At 42.5% G+C, this 20616-nt stretch overlaps 2 protein-coding genes across 2 annotated transcripts; both read right to left on the bottom strand.

The window, feature by feature from the left end:
- Positions 1-5970: 5970 nt before the first annotated feature.
- LOC124653407 lies at positions 5971-7278 on the bottom strand. The gene has a single exon (XM_047192471.1). It carries the CDS (start codon positions 7276-7278, stop codon positions 5971-5973), a length of 1308 nt encoding a protein of 435 aa, XP_047048427.1.
- Positions 7279-13233: 5955 nt separating this feature from the next.
- Positions 13234-20243, bottom strand: LOC124653929 (phosphoglycolate phosphatase 2-like). The gene is made up of 11 exons (XM_047192987.1): positions 20089-20243; positions 19898-19965; positions 18794-18886; positions 18650-18721; positions 17713-17784; positions 16878-16937; positions 16729-16781; positions 15828-15925; positions 15645-15744; positions 13675-13778; positions 13234-13578 (listed from the first exon to the last, which is right to left on the bottom strand). The coding sequence occupies exons 1-11, from the start codon at positions 20165-20167 to the stop codon at positions 13478-13480; spliced, it is 900 nt and encodes a 299-aa protein (XP_047048943.1). The 5' UTR covers positions 20168-20243; the 3' UTR covers positions 13234-13477.
- Positions 20244-20616: the final 373 nt, after the last annotated feature.

Raw genomic sequence — 20616 nt, 5'->3', positions numbered from 1 at the left:
GGATGGTGCTCTACAGGAGCTGCATATTTGTCGGCGTGCCCCGGGCGTGTCACATCTTTTATTTGCCGATGACAGTCTCCTATTTTTCAAAGGGTCCATCAACCAAGCTACTGTGATAAAATCTGTTTTGGATAAATATGAGAAAGGAACGGGGCAGCTGGTAAGCTTGGGAAAGTGTTCCATCCTTTATGGTGATAGGTGCTCTGCAGAGGTTCAAGCCGAGATGAAGAGTATCCTGAGATATGATACAGAATGCTTTGAAGAGAAATATCTGGGGCTCCCTGTGCCGGAAGGTCAAATGAAAAAAGGGAAGCTTCGTTCTATTAAAGAGAAATTTGCAAAGCGAGCGGATGATTGGTGTGAGAAATACATGTCTGGAGCTGCAAAAGAAATACTAGTGAAAGCAGTTTTGCAATCCTTGCCTACGTACGCTATGGGAGTCTTCAAATTTCCGGTCGGTTTACTTGATGATCTATCCCAAATTGTGCGGAATTTCTGGTGGGGCGATAAACATGACCGACGACGCATGCATTGGATGTCGTGGGAGAAGATGACACGCCCTAAATCTCAGGGTGGTATTGGCTTTCGAGACCTACGTATTTTTAACCAGGCTCTGCTCTCCCGGCAAGCTTGGAGGTTACTCTATTACCCTGATACATTGTGTGCTCGGCTTCTCAAAGCCAGGTACTATCCTTCGGCAAGCCTACTTGATACTGCCTTCATCCAGAATACGTCGGCCTCATGGCAGGGAGTCATGCATGGGCTAGAGTTATTAAAAAAAGGTGTTATATGGCGCATTGGTTCCGGTTCCCAAGTGAAAATCTTTCGTGATAATTGGATACCCCGCTCGGGTGCGTTGAGCGTCATTGCTCGTAGGGGAAATTCAAGAAGAAGATGGGTTAGCGAACTCATTGACCACAGCACACACACATGGGATGAAGGGGCGGTTAGATCTTGCTGCTCTGTGTACGATGCTAATGTCATTCTATCCATCAAACTTCCTCCTAGGCAATGCGAGGATTTTGTGGCTTGGTTCCCGGAGAGCAATGGTCTTTTTTCCGTTCGGTCGGCATACAGACTGGGGATGGAGCCTACTTATGAAGCACTGAGCAGAGGTCAGTCGAGTTCAGAACCATCGGGGGACCGCCGCATATGGGACCTTGTGTGGAAGGCTAAAGTTCCGAACAAAATTCATGTCTTTGCTTGGAAGGCGGCGACCTCCTCGCTGGCTGTGAAGGAGGGCCTCCACAGGAGAATTCCAACCATAGATCCGGTCTGCTCTATTTGTGGCCGAGAGGATGAGGATGATCACCATGCTCTAATTCGATGCACACTAGCTCGAGCTCTGAGAGAAGAAATGCGTAATGTCTGGGAATTACCTACGGAGGAAGATCTCCAGGCCACGGGCCCGGAGTGGTTACTCACGCTGCTACATGGGATGCCCGTCGACATGCGTTCACGGACACTTTTTCTGCTTTGGAGAGTTTGGCACCACCGCAACAATATTGTACATGGGGACGGGAAGGCCTCGGTTGCTGCATCAGCAACGTTCATCAGGAATTACTTGAGCTCCTTCTCGGTTGTGGCGTCTGTCAGTTCTAACTCGAAGGGGAAGGAGAACGTTACTAGCAACGATCACCTGGCTGCGCCAATTCCTATACAATCTACTTGGACACCACCAGATGAAGGGACTTTGAAAGTAAACGTGGACGCAGGTTGGGATTTCCTTACTAAGAGGGCGGGCCTTGGTATAATAATTAGAAACCATCTCGGTCGACCTCTTTTCTCGGAATGGAGATATGTACCGAGCTGCACTAGTGCTGAAGAGGCTGAGGTCCTGGCCTCCCTTGAAGGTCTTAAGTGCCTATCTGTTCACTTTGCTGGTCCAGCCTTGGTGGAATCTGATTGCGCGTGTCGTGCATACACTTAATGGTCCAAGTGGAGATCGTTCTGATTGTTGGAGCCTGTATCGTCAAGCGAAGGAGATCCTGAGAAATTATGAAGGATTTATGATTGCCAAAGTGGATAGGTCTAGCAATGTAGTTGCTCATGCTTTGGCTCAACTAGGTAAATCAGGAAATAGTGGTAGTTCTTGGGGATCACCACCGAGCTGCGTCTCGTCTCTGGTTGATCGCGATTGTATGAACATTGTGTAATCCTCGGAGCAGCAAGTTTCTTACGCACTATTTTCCTTATCAGGGTACCTAAGGGGACTGGAAGGTTTTTAATGAGGCGGCTTGCTGCTCATATTAATTTAAGTGTTCCTACTTCAAAAAAAAAAAAAAAAAAAACGTGTGTCCTGGAACCTAAAGAAGATGTGCCCTAAAGCTGATTTTGCCTTCCCTACTTTACATCTTCTGCAAAGCAGCACTAGTTCTAGGAAAGATTCACAAGACGAGGAATTCTATTGAGTTTGGACAGGGTTTATTTTGTGGCTCGGAAAAGAGAATCTTTTATTAAAACAAGGTAGAGTTACAGTATGTGATTTATCACCGCAGCAAACTCCGGTGGAAAATCTCTAGTCCACGTTACAGTTCTACCATGTACTATATGAAATTTGGCCACCTCGTGGCTAGCACAATTTGCTTCACGATGAGCCTTGACCAATATTTTCTTTCTCTTCCTTAATAGCTCATGATGACCTGAGAGTGGGGATTCTCCCGTGCACAAAAACATTGTATTTCGTCGCGAACCGAAACATAATGTTACTTGCAGCACGAATCATAACATAAGAAACAATGCCAATTGGAGGGCAACCACGCACGGGACGGAAGAATGTCTTTTCTCACGATGACCTGAACTCTAGAGGCATACATTGAGGACGTGTTGGGTGTACTCTCCTTGATCAGAAGTTGGATGGCTTCAGAGCAGTCCGTTTCGTGTGTGAACTTTTGGGGGCGTCCAGATTAACGCCCATGCCACCCCTTCCACATACAAATAAACGCTGTTGGTTATGACAGGACATACAAGTTACCAAGCACGAGAGAATGTCATATTCAATGTCATATTCAAAAAGCGATAACTGTCACTCACAGCGAGAAAACCATGGAAGATAAGAAGAATTTGATGCTTATCACTGCCTTCAGGGACATCATACTGATATTATGACAGCGGAATAAACTCACATACATGAGTTTGCATTGGCAGCCATCGGCATGAACAATACAGGAGTTGGAAACCAAAGAAATTTATTACTCTACATGCCAATTAAGAAAGCTAACTGAAGGCTAATTCTTGATCTCCTGGAAGATATCAGGTCATGCGTGCATGACATCTCTTCCTTTAACACATAACCCAGAGGATATTTTATTCTAGATATTAATCCAAAGGGATGCTTAGATATCTTGCGACAACAGCAAGTAGTCGGAGTTTCCATGGACGACCAGAAATGGAAGGATGTGAGCTGACTTCGAACAGAAGATGTGCTCAGCTCGGCTAAGTAGTCACCACTCACCACCCTGAATCATAGAAATGAAAGGATGATCAGCTAGCGATTCAAATTTCTACAATTTTGTGAGCAAATGAGAGGAGGGATTGGCCAAAAACTTTGTACACCATATATGTTCATGGAGTTTAGAGCTCTAAACTGCCACGGACATTCACTCTTTTAACAACAAAAGAAAACTCGAAAGCCAAAGATTCTACATTCAGATCACTGATGAATAGGGAGAACTAAGAAAAAAGAAACTGCATCGAATGCGCTAAGCACTAAATTCCCAAGTCCTCAGACAAAATAGATGAATAGCACGGGAGCTGACAATATCTACCGATTGCATGCAATGAAATTCAAGGCACTTAATAATGAAATGACAAAGAACGTAAAAATATCATATGAACACCAATACTATCCGTTGGAGGCTTCTTTGGCCTTCTAATAGCCAAATTGAGAGAAAAATCTCCCAAAACGCAGCTTTATCCTTGTTAACTGTAAAGATAAGATAATAAAGAGCAAATTGATTGTGGCACAGCTGAACTTAAGAGTGAATATTAGCTTCACCCAACGCACCACCGAAGAAAGAAAATAAAAAAAAATAGCATGAAGGCAAATTTAACTGGTTATTTCCATCTATTTTAACAACAAACAGTGTTCTCTGGTCACATTGCATAACTAATAGTAGTAATATTTGTCTCCATCTAGTAGTTAAGGCCCATGACATTGATAAGTGAAAAGATTTGTTTTCTTGAAATAAATTAAGATGCATGCTTCAGATAAATTTTACATCGTAAACCTTAAGGGCTTGTTTGGTACTAGAGTTTTAGTGGGGATTAGCGGGGATAATCCGCTCCAAACTTCAAATCCCCACTTATCCCCAATACATGTTTGGTGCTAGAGTATGAGCGAGTTTAATCCCCACTTATCCCCACTTTTCCCCAAATTTCAGTGTAATTTTTTCAATCCCCAATACTCTACCCCTACCTAGTGGATTGGGGTTGGGGTTTTGTGGGGATTGGGTGACAAAAGTGATTCACCCAATACTCTAGAGTATTATCCCCACTAATCCCCACTAAAACACTAGTACCAAACAAGGTATTTTCTTAAAGCATCAAGCTGATACAAATAAATAAACCCGGCCTCTGCAACAACAGGACAAAGCATCGGATGCACACACATACAACATAAGGCTAAAAAATAAGAAAAAACGACAAAAGCAATGCCCACAGTCCTTGTCTTAGACCATTCAGCAACAAGAGCGATCTCCCCTCATGAGCAACAAGAGAAATGCACACACATACCCATTCTGCAGATTTCCTTCATATGAATCTCATGTCCACAAATATGCTTTTACTTAGAGGTCGAAACTGATAGCAAACACAAAAGTGGCAAGCATGCAAGAGCCGCATTGGAGCATTTTTTTTCCTGAGATATAGTAATCCAGAAGCACAAGCTAAGATGTCCATTTGCAATTTGGCAAAACAGAGCAGATCCCATGAATTCCTCAAAATTTATGCATAAAATTTACCTTCAATTAAGTTTGGCAATCACCCATGGAATTCTGAAGGTAAACTAAAAGTTATCTATGAGAAACATAAAACAAGAACAAGTGGAATGAGTGCTAAAGCTCAATACAATCCAAAAGAAGTTGTGAAGGTAAACAAATGAGCATTATGGTGGCATTGCTGCAAACTTCGCTTCCCACGTGCTAAACAAAACATAAACATGTGCTATGGAAGTCACTTGAAGGGATCATAATAAAAGGGATATCATGCCAGGATGCAATCAAATCTCACACATAAAGTGCTTCAAAATTAATGTAAACATGAATAGCTAAATCTTACACATAAAGTGCTTCAAAATTAATGTAAACATGAATAGCTAAATCTTACACATAAAGTGCTTCAAAATCTCACACATAAATACGACGCTGTAACAGGCAAGATTCGGAAAGCGATCAGAATAGGATGATCAAAACATGTGATTAGCTCTTCTACCACCAGCATAAATTATTGCCAACCAACAAGAAGTGAGAAGGACAGTGTGGTAAGATAAGAACTGTTACACCAAACTTATATTTTGGAATAGTAACTTCTCATTGCTTGCTGCATTGTGCAAAAGCATAAATCATTTTTTTTAACAAGGCAGAAAGACTTGCCATTTCCATTATTTAAGAAGAGATTGTTCAATTGCCATAGCCAAGGGCATTGTAGAAGGAAAGGGTCTACTCAACCAGTGTTAAAGGAACTCAAATGCTTAGCACTGGCCAATCCCCGATTCGCAGTTTCTTCTTCGATATTGGCAATGATAATCATAGAAAGGGTGGCTATATTTTGAAATAAAAACATGTGGATTGAAAATCTCCCATGAGACAAGCATATTTGATTAAACCCTTAGAACATTAATTACAAATCATAAAACCAATGGGTACACACACTAGTGCTTCTGACACTATTAGCCTAGCAAGTTTTTTGGCGCGCAAAAAAAAAATGGCATGAGGAGGGAAGGAAGATATACCGAAGAAAGTGGTCAAGCCATTACGCCTGAGCAAGGAACGCAGGCGGCCAAGCCAGCAAATAGGGGTAGATGGGGTCGCCGTACTCCATGCCACCTTTCATCAGCAGGCGCTCCAGCTTGCGAGTCTTGAGATCGAAGGAGTAGCGCCCGTAGCCCGACATCTGTATGAATATCTTCCCCGTGCGCCCGGCGTCGATGTCAGTGATCCAGATGCTGGCCATCCTGGCCCTCGCGTCCCTGGGCAGGCCCGGCACCGTGTCATACACCTTGTGAAGATTCATCTCCTTCTCCAGATGCCACCCATTGTCGCTGGAACTCGTCTCCCCGCGCACCCAGAGCTGCATCACCTGGTTCTCCACGGTCGCAATGCAGAGCCGCCCGTCGTCAGGCGTCTCCCCGACGCGGTACTTGCCGAAACGGTCCCCCAGCACGGCCGGCGCGAGCAGGTAGGAGAAGCGCAGCGTGGCAGCGTCCAGCGCCAGCACGCGGCCGGAGTTGCAGATGTGCCAGTAGAGGCTGCCGGCGGCGTGCACGCAGCGGGCCTTGATCAGCTTGGGGTCGAAGTCGACCTGGACGGCCGCGTCCCGCGGCAGCGCGCGCCAGCGGCACTGGCCGCCGTCGTCGACGGACGCGACCCAGGCGCGCGGGCGCCCGTCCTCCTCGACGGCGAAGCAGACGGCCTCGAAGCGGAGCCTGCTCGGGTGCGCGCGGGAGAGGAGCGCGGAGCCGACGTAGTGCCTGGAGGGGCGCCAGCGGCGGTCGTCGGGCACCGCGCGGCGCGGCGGCGGCGGGAGCAGCGCGTGGCGGCGCGTGGCCGGGTCGGCGACGAGGAGGCGCGGGAGGGCGCCCTTTTGGGGCGGCGCGGTGGGTTCGAGGAGCAGGAGGCCCTGGTGGCAGTCGTAGAGCTTGTAGCGGGAGGCGTCCGGGGCGAAGCTGAGGCAGTGGAGCGGGGAGGAGGCGCCGAGGGGCGCGAACACGGCGTCGTGGTGGGCTCGGTCGGTGGCCTTGGTGGGCGGGTGGGGCGGGGGTTGGACGGGGTGGAAGAAGTAGCCGAGGAGGGGCGGCGCGCGGGGCAGGCAGCGGGCGGCCACGCGGCGCCAGCGGTGGCAGGCGAGGGCGGCGCGGAGGAGGTCGACGAGGGGGAGGCGGCGGAGGACGTTGCGGAGGACGGCCCCGTTGAGGACGTCGATCGCCTCCGGCGTCGGCTTGGGCTCTTCCGGCCGTGGCGGGGGAATCGAGGTGGGCGAGGTAGAGGAAGGTGGGGTTTTTGTTCTGTTTTTGGGTTTGGGTTTGCTTCCGCCTTTCTTCTTCCCAGCTTTCCGCGCCATTGGCGGCGGCGCGGCGGGCGGTGGTGGTGGTGGTGGCGGACAGGCGGAGGACGGGGTGAAGAAGACGAGGAGGGTTCCGGAGAGGGAGCAGGTTCTGACAGGCACGCCCCGATCTGGCTGCGATGTGAAAGGAAGAGGATCAGTGGTACGACTGGACTGGGAGTGATGGTTCCCCTCCCCGCTCCACGGGTGATTTCGCCCACCTCTAGATTTGAAGTTTCTCGAAATGATTTCAGAATGAACTTCGTTTAAAGAAAACAAAAACATTTTTTCGAATGAATTATGATGACGCGTGCAGTGTGAATCTATATACGTGCTGCACATGACGGAAATTTGTTAAAGTTACATACTCACTCCGTGCCAAATTACTTGTCGCGGAATTTATTTTAGATGGTCATTATTTCTTGATTTATTTGTAAAGAGCAAGATTTACCTCCGTTTTATGGTTTACACTTAATCATATGTATCCATAACTTTCAAAGTTCAATACTACTATTTTACATGCATGTTAAACAACAATGGCCAATGCTACGCATCTCATGGCTGATTCTGAGGGTCGGTCTCGTCCAATCAACTTGATTGGATAAATCTGGCGCGTTCAATCAACCCAATAGAACCTCCCTAAGCTCAACATCTCTGTTTCTCGGATGCAACATTTTTTCTTGTGATCTCTGAAACTTTTGAAAAGGATTGCAACATATCGAGCACACCCTTGTCGCGAAAAAAATGTGTACAACAGATCCTCATTTTGTTGCATCGACATTTTTAAAAGTGTGTCACCCTTTGCAACAAAAAATGTGGCATTGGAGAATGTGTACTCCCTCTATTCTGAAATATTCTACATTCTAGCCTCAAAACATCAGAAAATAATCTACATTCTAGTTTTTAGTCAACAACAACACGCAAAAACAAAGTGGTTTTGCTCTCTTTATTGGACGTTGTTATTTTTAATGTAGCTCAGATTGGTTTTTCACATATCTAAGTACTAATAAATGCAACAGTGTCTTATCTCATTTTTTCTAGACTGTAAACTGTAAGGAGTATTCAACAAAACTAATACCCACATGCAACATGTCTCAACAACCTTTGCAACATCGAGAAAATAAAAAAAATTACGAACCTCCGACATCACTAATCTCAAGCTAGCCGATGCGCTCACCAGATCCGACGACCCCAAAACAATCCCTTCAACCCTACCATCTTCCATGAGCTACGAGAGCAAAGGACTGGAGACTGGAGTTCCACGAGAGCATCTATGCTGACATGATAAAAACTCCGCTACAACGCTCGAGATATGGATGTGTGGCGGCGGCTGGATGGCGTTGCGCAAGGCACACTTCATTTGGTGAGAAAAGGCGGCATGTGAGAAAGAAAGAAAAATGTAGGGCACTCGGGAGGAAAGCAAAGTGCATGAAAGATCGAGATGTCGCCTAGAGGGGGGTGAATAGGCAATTAAAAACTCTTACGGATTTGTCTTGTAAGAATGCGGAATTAAACTAACATTTGGATTACAAGCACAAACCCTAAATATGCTAAGCTCAACTAAGTGTAACAATAACAACTAGAGCTAGGCACAAGATATATGTAGCACAAGTGATGGCAAGATATATGTACTTCAAGCACGATGGCTATCACAAGGAAAGAGAGCTTGGGTATAGAAATAACCGAGGCACGCGGAGACGAGGATGTATTCCCGTGTTCCCTTCCTTTGCAAGAAGGTACGTCACGTTTGGAGGAGTAGAGGTCCCACGAAGGATTCTCCAACGCCACGAAGGCTCACCCTATTCTCCGAGCCACACCCACGAAGGATAATGGCCCTTCCCTTATGATTAGCTTTTCCTCCACTCCGGAGATGGCAAGCTCCACAACCACTTCACAAGCTCCACGAAGGAGAAGCCCGGGCCCCTTCACAATCTTCCACGAAGAGATCACCGGGACACCAACCAAGCCAACTAGGAGGTCTCCCTCCAAGAGTAACAAGCTCACGGTCTCTCACTCGAACTAATCGTGGTGGAGAGTGATACGCGTACAGCACGCGTCCGTTGGGAACCCCAAGAGGAAGGTGTGATGCGTACAGCGGCAAGTTTTCCCTCAGAAAGAAACCAAGGTTTATCGAACCAGGAGGAGCCAAGAAGCACGTTGAAGGTTGATGGCGGCGGGATGTAGTGCGGCGCAACACCGGAGATTCCGGCGCCAACGTGGAACCTGCACAACACAACCAAAGTACTTTGCCCCAACGAAACGAGTGAGGTTGTCAATCTCACCGGCTTGTCTGTAACAAAGGATTAGATGTATAGTGTGGATGATGATTGTTTGCGAGAAAACAGTAGAACAAGTATTGCGATAGATTGTATTCGATGTAAAAGAATGGACCGGGGTCCACAGTTCACTAGAGGTGTCTCTCCCATAAGATAAATAGCATGTTGGGTGAACAAATTACAGTCGGGCAATTGACAAATAGAGACGTATCAGAGAGCTCAACACTATGCAATGATGCAAAGCAAGAACACTAGAGGTATTCAAATCCTTCACACTCAAATCCCACCAAAGCAACAAATGCTAGGATGAGATTAGAGGGGAAGAACAAAGAGGAAATCAACAAATGACTCTAAGATCTAGATCCAAAGGGTTCCCTCACTTAGAGGAGAGATGGATTGGTGGGGATTGTAGATCTAGATCTCCTCTCTTAGATCCCTCAAGAATGAGCAAGAATCATGGGGGGAATCAAGAGATAGGGCAAGTTCTTCAAAGGCAACAATGGAGGAGAGAGAGTGGAAGAACTTAACAGCCCAAGGTGGAAGAAGGGCTATTTATAGCCCAAGGGAGAAAATAACCGTTGGGGAAGGTAAGGCTTCGAGGAATACGGTCAACCGGGCCTGGGACCGGGCGGTCCGGCGCAGGGCCCGGTCCGACCGAGACTGTGACCGGAACGATCGGTCCAAACTGGGCCACCGACCGGGCAGCAACCGGATGACGGGAAAAGGGCCCTGGACAGTGCCCGGTTGGCACCGGTCCAGTGGCCGGTCGGAACCGGACCACCCGGTGCCACGGCCGGTCCGACCGGACCATAGACCGGCCAGGGGCAGAACAGCTTTTCTTCATTTTAAACAGAAAATGCTCCCGAACTCCGATTGACATGAAACCAATTTTGTTGGAAAGATAGCGACAAATAGAACCCAACAAAAACTGGAAATATGGAGTCTCCTCATAGAATATTTTAGATGATTTTAGAGAGGGAGTCTCCCACCGTCAAGAAACGGTGAAGACGTCCAAACTCGAAAACGCAATAGAAGATGCATGCGGATTCCGTTTTCGATGAACTTTGGGCTTGTTGTAAAGCTAGCAACAAGGTCAAGAACCTCTCACAGAGAAACACCAAGAAGCAATAGGGATATGAAAACTATGCAAAGGATTGAGCTCCCTAAGACGATGCGATCAAGTTACCCAACCGAAAGCCCCTCTTGATAGTGCGGCTATCTATCCTATAATCCGGTCTCCGAACAACCACCTTGAGACCGGTAAAAGGAAAACCTAGCAAGGCCATACCTTTGCCTTGCGCATCCCGCTTGATCTCGATGATAGCTCTTCAATCTCCACTCAAGCCGGAATGCCTCACTTGATCATTGTTGCTTGGTGAAGACTCACAAATGCTCCCCCATACACCATGATGGGAAAGCTCCATTGATGCACATCTTCACATGTCAATTATCACCAAAATGGACGGCAAGCTTCAAGCATATGATCCTCTTGAGATGCTCAATCTTGAACTTTCCCAACTCAACCTTGATGACGATCACCACTTGACGTCATCCTCTCATGGGTTATATGATATCTCCATTTTGATGCATGCCCATGGAAAGATACCTAACCCACATAGACAATGCAAGGGAACATATATGATGGGTTAGTTCATAAAGCATAATTGACACGGCTTACCATACCACATGACTTCTCGTGGCACATTCTTCATGCTTCATGTGTTGACCAAACTTGAATCTATTCTTCACTCTTTGTATTGGTCAACCTTGTATCTTCTCATGCTCTATCATACTATAGAATTCTTCATTTGCTTGCATGCTCTAAATCTTAGTCAACCATAGCTCAACTTATGAGACTATCATGACACCGACTTAGAGCCATAACTTGAATTCTTCACTTGGAATCAAGCACTCAAAATCTTGATCATTCATTGCTTATCACATAAGCTAGAGGGCTAATATTGAGTTCCACATAAGAACTCCATCTTCATTTCTTCTTCTTGATCATATCACATATATATCTTCAAATCGATGATCTTGATGCCAATACACAAGGTATATCTTTATCTTTATGGCATCCATACTTGAATCCAACACATGGACTACAAGTAGTACCTATGGAATATTCCTTCATACAAACTCAATGAAAATATTAGTCCATAGATGTTGTCACTAATTACCAAAACCACACATAGGGGCAATATACCCTTACAGTGCAGGACAGAATCAACCAATATATATGCCAACATATTATAAGCGTTTTCAGAAACAATTTACGTCATTCTCAATGTCAAATGCCTACTTTTGTAGACCATTCTCGTAAACTCGATTTTTTGTATGGCTCCAAATTATATTTCTTATTGGACCATAGAACATTATGAAAATAGTATGTAAGATGTATAATCAAGATTTTTGCCTTGACTTTCAACCGAAGTTCTCATGGATTAGAGATTTGTGAGCCCATAGCTACTTCCCTTGCTAATATAGCCAAACATCTCCGGAAAGAAACAAAGATTCCGCCAAATGCCCTCATATGTGCCACTATCCTTTTTGAACATCAAGAATGTCATTAGATGTCTAGAACACCTAGGACAACGGTATTCAAGAGGAGGATCGTGGTGGTTTAGCGATCGAGCGGTGGGATGCATGAGAGCAAATTCATCATGCCGGGCAGCATGTCTATGACTATGATGTTCGGATGTAAATGCATGGGATATATTTTGGATTTAGAAGAGGAATGTAGTACATTATTCATCTTAAGTTCACTAATTTTCACAAAGCATCTTAGATATATGTGTTATTTGGTTATTATGGTTTTGTAGACTTGGGTGTACCCTTCTCAAATTTCAAAAGGGATGTAAATTTTGCTAACCTTTTTTGTTTCATATTGGCCCTTAGACACTCTGAGAACGCTATGCGATGTGTAAGTGACAATGTTCACGATTCGACTGAATCTCCCATAGTTGAATGTGTGTGTGTCCTTCGTTACAAGTTTCTTGCACAAATTGCCCTCTGTTTCCCTTCAATTAGGGTTTTTAGTTGCCACTGGTGTCAAATATGTCGCAGAGGAGACAATGCCAACTGATGGTGAGACGTCAAAAGTAACTATGGGTAGGAAAGAAAAGAGAGTCTAGTATTGCTATGTCCAGCGTGGGCAAATGTGGCACATGAGCGAGATGGTGCGATCATCTACAACATAGTGGTGATATCTAGGATATACATCTTAGATTCAACGGGACAAAAGAAATTGACTGAAAACCCACAAAATATGTTGACGTGGTCACTTCCCATAGAGATGTTGTGTTGACAAAACGCAGTTGGTTGTTAGCAAATCGTCACTGATTTCTTGGTTAGCAAATCCGGAATTGGTCATTATACGATCCGTTCCAAATCCACCGAGAAAATATGGTAGTCATCAAGAGTTACTTCATTTTGTAGTAACTTAAGAGCTGCATATTAAATTGCTTATCATAAGATGGGCTAAAACTGCACTTAGTTGCCAACAACTTAATCATGTGGCACTCTGAACATTATAAGCCAAATTTAATTAAGCATGTCAACAGATAACAATGTCAGTCGAAGACTTGCAAATATTGTCCAATGGCATGTACAACTTCAAAAATTCAGAAGTTGCCCTGTATTACAGGGATTAAAAGCTTTAGCAATGACATAATATAAAAAATATGTTGTTGTGAAATTGACTTGTAAATGGAATGGCTTAAATTGACTTGATGTGGTACACGGTTACAGGCCAGGGTTGCTACCAAACAGCTACCCAAAGAATAGATTGTTGTCGAAATAACCCGACAGGATCACATAGAATGTTTGTGAAATTTTTTGTTAGGCGTTATTCAAAGGGTCCTTGAGATTGTTGCTGGCAATGTGGTTGGTATTGAGGACTAGAGCTGCATCTGCAATGTCAACTACCAAAGTCTTGAAGATTATGGCTCCAGTAACTGAACGAGATCATGCACGGAGTTTGTGTAAATATCTGGATGGATGGTATTTGAAGCACTCTGGAGTTCAGGTAAGGTAGTCACCCCTGCAATTGTGACATAAATCCAGGTTAATTTGATCGTTTGACTGAACACAGGAAGAGACTGTCCAGAACATGAGAAAAGGAGCAGATGTTTCTTACCGGACATAACAAGGAGTGTCTTGCATCCAGTATTCTGGCCAAATAGTATGTCTGTGTCTAGTCTATCCCCTACCATGCACATTCTCGACGTTTCCAAATTGTAGCTGCAGCAGTATAAAACGAGGACTTCAGGGTACAATCTAAACAGAACTTTTGATACTATTTTCCTTTGTAAATATTTGTGGAAATTAAAGATCCCGCTGAAAATTAAAAAATTTATGTGGTTCCTTAGTAACAAAGTGCTTCTTACTAAGGATAATCTAGCTAGAAGGAAGTGGAATGGGTGTCAAAAATGTTGTTTTTGTGATTCCACTGAAACTGTTAATCATTTGTTTCTTCATTGTCCCTTTACAAAAATTATTTGGCGTATGGTGTATCTCACTTACAATATCCCTCCACCAGCTAATGTTACTAATATGTTTGGTAAATGGCTTAATGGTGTACGTAAGGAGGATAAACACAAAATCCGCGTGGGTGTTCCCGCTTTATGCTGGTCCATTTGGAGGACTAGGAATGACATTATCTTTAATAAAAAAAATGGAACTAATTTTTTGCAGGTTATCCGACACGCTGCTCATTGGATTCAACAATGAGTTTTCCTTCTCCCTTTGGAACACCGGGAGGGTATGGTTACTGGATGCAACCGGATGCTAGTGGTTGCTCAGGACTTCTTTTTCCGGGCTACTGGATGGCGACACACTAATAGATTAGCAAATGGATAGGCTGTCTTTGTGTTGCATTTTCCTTTGGTTGATTCATGTGTCGACCTTAGCTTTCCCATGAGTGTAATCTTGAATTTTTTTTGTAAACTTTTACCGTACTTATGGTTTAATAAAGATAGCCGTGTGCATCTATTGATGCAGAGGCTGGGGCGATGCTCCCATATCGGAAAAAAAAACAGAACTATTGATAAATCGATATAAAAGAGCGTAACTGTTATGCCATCATATCACTGCTCTCGCACACAGAAATGTTCAGCAAGATGAGGATATGCATGGGGGAACGATTGGACAGATATAAAATAATACTATTTCCTTTTTTGTTTTATTCTAATTACTGTGCTGTCCAAATGTAATGAGGTTGAAACACTTAATAAATCAAGAAGATGAATACTTCAGAAAATTATGAAGCTCATTGTATCAAGGAAAAAATTCAGAAAGCTCATGCACTGCTATGAACTGACAAGAATGAAGAGATGCGGTGAGCTGATGACCTAAACCTCCCTCCTCCTCGGGAGAAATAAATCCATGTAACTGTCCGAATGTCTTTGAGGCACTTTGGAGCTCATGCAATCCATTGAAAAGGAGTTTGGGATAATACAGAGGGTGACATGAACTCATATGTAAACTTCGGTTGTTGTGAATTAAAATTCTATAAATGTTTTGGAACTCATATTGTTTCAACATACCAAACACTTTTAAATGTTTTTAAGTACACTAAGGTTACATATGAGCTCATGTAAACCTCTCCATTCATGTATATTTATCAGTCGACGGATTGCATGAGCTCTGAACAGTATGGGCGAAATTCTCGATCGAGAGATGTTTGGGCGATTTCTTGTGTCAACTCATTAGCTTACATGGATTTATTTATCTAAATGTGTCAGGATTACCTACTCCCTCCATTCCAAAATGCAAGTCACCAACATGTCCCAAGATTTAAGTTTGACCAACTATAAGAGTGACAACACTGGAAAATACTTTTGAACAAAAATCCAATGATACAATTTTTGTGTCACATAACTCACATTTTTTTATTAGTCTATTTTGTCAGGAATTATTTGTCTACTTGTTGGTCAAACTTAATCATGAGATGTGTAGGCGCATTACATTTTAGAATGCAGGCAGTACTTGTCTACAGCCAATGTACATAAAAATAATCTCATAGATGCTTTCATAATTTCCCTATTTAATAATACATTTTTTGGCGATAAACAAATGTTATTTTTATTATGTGTGCACTTTGCAAACCTTTTCAACAGGAAGTCCATCAAAAAGCTTGAAGGTTTTCCAACAACAATGGGCTCTTTTTGCACCGAGCAACTTACTGCAGCAACCATAGTTCCAGCTCCTGTAACCATATGTAATCAGGAAACGAAGCAGTACGTAAAGAAGCACAAGAAGCATATAGTTAACATTTCCGAACAGCAGCACCTGGCCATTCTTGGGCGGACGTCATATGTCCAGTAGGATCACGATTGGTCGCAATGAAAAGGCAGCCTGGATTCTCACGAATACACAAGCTTGCGTACCTGCAAGAACATCATTATGTTTGAAATTTACAGAAAAACATGATTTTGCGACTTGGAGAATAGAAATTTTAAATCTAATCTTTAGGTTTCCTCTTGCCAACAATAATGGCAAACCGGAGCTTTGAGAACAAGGTGGATAAAAACATTTATCAAGAATTGTTTGGTTAGGGTACAATAAAATTGAAACTTTTGAAGTGACAAACTGCAAGTGAAAGGCAGCAAATTAAAAAAAAAAAAAACTGGATTAAAGGAATTAGAAACTACTAGCTCCAGGGAGAAAAGGCACCAAAAACTACAGAACTTGTGAAAGTAGGCCTCTGGTTCATATATACATGCAGTATCCCAAATAAATGGAGGATGGAAACCTGAACTATTGGTTGCATAGGACAACATTGGTGTATCCAACACACAAGGAAATATAAGGGGAAGATAAAGATCATGACCCTAATGGGGTTGAATATAGTTTATTCTTTTTCATTTTACCAGAAGTGAGGTGCCGCGGTAAAACTTTATAAGGATTAGAGCCCTTGCAATTGGCATGAAAAATAACAAACTTGCAGCTGTCCCTCATAACATGATTGATCTGCTTTGCAAAAAAGAAAGAATGTGGCCCTAATGGGACTAAATATAGTTCATTTCTTTTGCATTTTATCAGAAGAGAGGTGTAAAAGCAAAATCTACTATAAAATTAGAGGCCTTGCAAGTGCCATGAAAAATAACAAGATTTACAGCTATCCCTCATAACAAGATTGATCTACTAAAAAAGCAACAAAGATAAGATTTAACAAGATAAGAGGTCTCACTGCATTTTGTAATAGTTGAAGTACTGATCAAGTCCAACAATGACAGCTCCAACCTGAAAGAGATATTTCATTTATCATGGACCACAATGGTTTTATTTTGAACTGAAGTTGGTCAAGAGATTAAATTCGATAAGCAGGTTTGACATTACACTTTTGTCATGGTCAAAGTAGAAGTTCGCTTCTAACATTATGCTTTTCTTGCCATCCTCCTGCAGAAAACACCATTAGTTGAATGGAAGGTAAAACAAAGGTAATATATCTCTGGAAGAGAAAATCCTGCTTTGAAGCATTCAGCATGCACCCATTATGATTTGTGATGGATATGAGGAATTAAAAATACCACAGCACCGTTGTTTTGATTGGTTGAATGATTTGGAACACTACTCTTTCCATTGCTTGGAATGTTGTCCAACTGTGGCTGTTATAAACTACTTCCTCCGTTCCATATTAGTTGTTGCTGTACTAAATCAGTGACAACTAATATGGAACAGAGGGAGTACATGATCTGTGACAGCTTTGTTCTACTTTATTTCACAGAAACTAGGTGGCTCATCCAAAATAACTGTTGATTTTGATATGCAAACCGCAGTAAGGGGCGTCCCTTAAAGTGGCCAATCAGTTAGCAAATATCACATGCAACACGGAATTATATTTCTACTCTCTTTTTTCACAATATATTTATGCCATAAAAAATAGAGAATTACTATGCGTCAATGTGTAGGAAACAGTCACACGTGAAAACATTAAAAATATTGGAAGTTACGTTAAAGCATCCTTAATTCAGTAAAGAAGCTCAAGATACAAACAACATTGAGAAGTTGCATTAAACTTTGAATAACTAGCATTCCTTAGGTTTATCAAGAAAAACAGAAGATCATAGTGAAACTAGGGGACCACCACCCACAAACTTGCCAATGGATGTAAATGGAAAATAGATGGCCAGGGAGCATGTAACTGGGGGAAGACTAAGCATGTCATACATACCGGACCACCAAAACATTCAAAACCAGCTAGCTTGAGCTCGTCCAAAATGCCATCCTCACCAACAACATAAACCTTCAAGATGAATTTTCAGCAGTGATCAGTAATTTATTCGTGGAAAGCAAGGCATAGAATTCGCGAATAAACACTTTGCAGCAAAGAACATAGAATAAGTAGCAGCTTAAGTAAAATTCCTGCATACGTGAAGACAGGTATCAGATAAAAAAATATATCAAAAACACAAGGAAATAGTGCGATGAACTATAAGTCCAAGCGGAACTCAGTTCACTATACTGGATAGGGTTGGACCAAACAATGAATTTGGTGAAGCTTCTTTAATTTTTTGCTGTGATAAATGACGTTCTTGTCAAAATTGTTATGGAAACCTCACAAAATGGATATCAACTCTTAATTGTATAAGATCGGGATACATTATCAATTAAACCAGATGTAGTCAAGAGCTATAGACTGCCTGTAAAGGGTAAAGGAAACCTCAATCTTTTATTTACATGGAGGATAGTAAACGTCAGATGTAAACTGATATTTTTCATAGAACCATAGGTAAAATATGCACAATATTCTTGTTGTACAAAGGAAGAGCTATCAGCTTAAGTAAGTGCTCATTTTCGTGTATCTCCCAGTCCCAGGCCTACCATACAGTGCCAATCCCACTAACAAATAAATTATATTTAGATTGGTAAGATGGAAACACCATCATTAGATTAGTCCCGATCATTTCACATATTTCTCTACCATATTCATGCAAAAGCTAACAGTTCAAGTTGCAAGTTCGAGGTTACATCTATGCCCAAAACATCTGCTGTGGGACATAGGAGTACCAATCACACAGAATATACTAAATAAATTATATAATGCAGAAATGACGAAGAGAAAATTAACTAAACAGAAGTAAGTTTAGTTGAGAAATTTTTCATGATACCTTCTTTTCTGGAGAGAAATTATTTAATTTCAAGAACATGGCTGCTGCAAATGATGATGTAAAAATCTCTTCCTACAGAGAAGATAACAGATCAATACAGTACAAGAAACTCTGATCACGGGAATATAGTTGTATTAAAACCACCTCAGTAACATCAAGGCCAAGTGACTTGAATTTCTTTGAATATTGCCTTCTTGACTTCCTAGAATTGTTTGTTACAAAAACTAATTTCTTGCCCTGCACCAAGTGAACACAAACAATAGCATAATTACTTAATGTTTATATAGTGGTGTATTTAAAAATTAATCTAGATACAGCAGTAGTGTTTATACGTGATGAACTGTGTGAATGCATTAAATAATAGCCATGAAGATTATGTCTTGGTTTGGTTAAAGATGGGTGTAACGCTGTTCCTCAACTAGCATACTGGAAGAAAATAGAGAGAAGCCAGATGTTAAAGCAACACACTGTCAATAATCAGGTGTGGATAATTTATCTTATTAGTTTAGAATCTAGAAGGTTACTAATATCTGATGCATACAGGGAAGCTTGATCATCGGCTGTACAGCAAAATTCTCAGCATTGTCAGATTAGTGATAAGTGTGAATTTCCTTGTGTGAAGTTCAGGAAAAATACAATAGGTACAAGTGGAGAAAAGGTGTTAAATGGGTAGAAAAAAAGATGAAATTTCTATCTTTCTAGACAGCCAAACATCCTTCCCCTTCTTTGTCTATCTTTCTTCTACTACTCTTCTATTTCTACTTCATATATATAATTACTATTATTATACAATATGTCAATATACTTGTATACTTCTGCAAGGACCAGAGCAAAAAAGTGCAGAGCACAAACATACAGAATAACTATGTCTTTCATCTTATAAAGAATCTAAGCAGAGATGGAATGGAAATTAGTTGTATCTGAAGCAGACTGATCTCTCTCACACACACATGTATGTGCTATGAAGAGAGTAATGAAACTACTTTCTAATCTCAAGAATTAAGGCTTCCAATCCAGGTAACTAAATTATTTTAATAAGAATTCGGTAAGCACGGCTGGTTCTTGCGATGCATCCAAAATTCCAGCTAGGCTTCATGACCAAAAACATATCTGGCATTAGCAACTTAGCCTAAACGAAACATTTGTTCTCAGCACAAGATTGATTTGGCGTGCTAAATCCTCAGCTGTTTTGTATTGGGATAAACTATGACAGATGCTCTTGTCCCCAGAACAGTCGATGCGGCATACCATTTTCCGCAGCAACTCCAGCGTCTCGGGGACCCCTTCGATGAGCTCGTCCCCCTTCCAAATCACCCCTGAAAAATAACAGAGGAACACGAATTCGCTAGTGAGAGCAGAACAAGGGCGGAGACGAAAATATTCAGGAAAACTGCAGATAAAATCATCGAAAAACAGAGGAGGGGTGATGAGCAAGAGACCATCGCAGTCGAAGAGGAAGGCGTCGACGGAATCGACTAGGGCCCGCGCGGCGCCGGCGGTGAGGAGCACTTGAGCCATGCCCTTTTTTCTCCGCTGCTGATGCTTCGTCCTCCGGCCGATGGTCGCCAATATTCGTCTAACTTATATTCCACTTACACCAACCACCCTTTAAGATAAGTAAAAAATATTATTCGGCACCTCGAGCTTCTCTCTACGCAGCTTAGGGGGTGTTTGGTGTGGCTTTTTTTGGCTTTTGGCTTTGGCAAAAGCCACCAAAAGCACCTAAATAGGTGCTTTTTTGGCTTTTGGATTTCGGAAGCCAAAAGAATAGGATCTTTGTTTTTGGCTTCCAAAATCCAAAAGCCAAAAAAAGCACCTATTTAGGTGCTTTTGGTGGCTTTTGCCAAAGCCAAAAGCCACACCAAACAGGCTGGATATTAGGCTGGATAGTATCATATAGTAGTATCATGTATATAATATTTTATATGATACTAGATCCATAATGCATAGTATCATAGACTAGTATT

Source organism: Lolium rigidum, chromosome 5 (genome assembly GCF_022539505.1).
Source record: "Lolium rigidum isolate FL_2022 chromosome 5, APGP_CSIRO_Lrig_0.1, whole genome shotgun sequence".
Classification (NCBI taxonomy): Eukaryota; Viridiplantae; Streptophyta; class Magnoliopsida; order Poales; family Poaceae; genus Lolium; species Lolium rigidum.
This window is presented reverse-complemented; position numbering and strand designations above follow the sequence as displayed.

Bases quoted from the DNA above. Each gene is read 5' to 3' on its own strand.
- LOC124653929 (XM_047192987.1), bottom strand. From the start codon at position 20,167: ATGGCTCAAGTGCTCCTCACCGCCGGCGCCGCGCGGGCCCTAGTCGAT. The intron at 16,938-17,712 runs GTATGTATGACA...TGTTTTCTGCAG, and splicing joins TTGAATGTTTTGGTGGTCCG to GAGGATGGCAAGAAAAGCAT. The intron at 13,779-15,644 runs GTTTGCAAAGTG...ATACTGCTGCAG, and splicing joins ATGGACTTCCTGTTGAAAAG to CTACAATTTGGAAACGTCGA.
- LOC124653407 (XM_047192471.1), bottom strand. From the start codon at position 7,278: ATGGCGCGGAAAGCTGGGAAGAAGAAAGGCGGAAGCAAACCCAAACCC.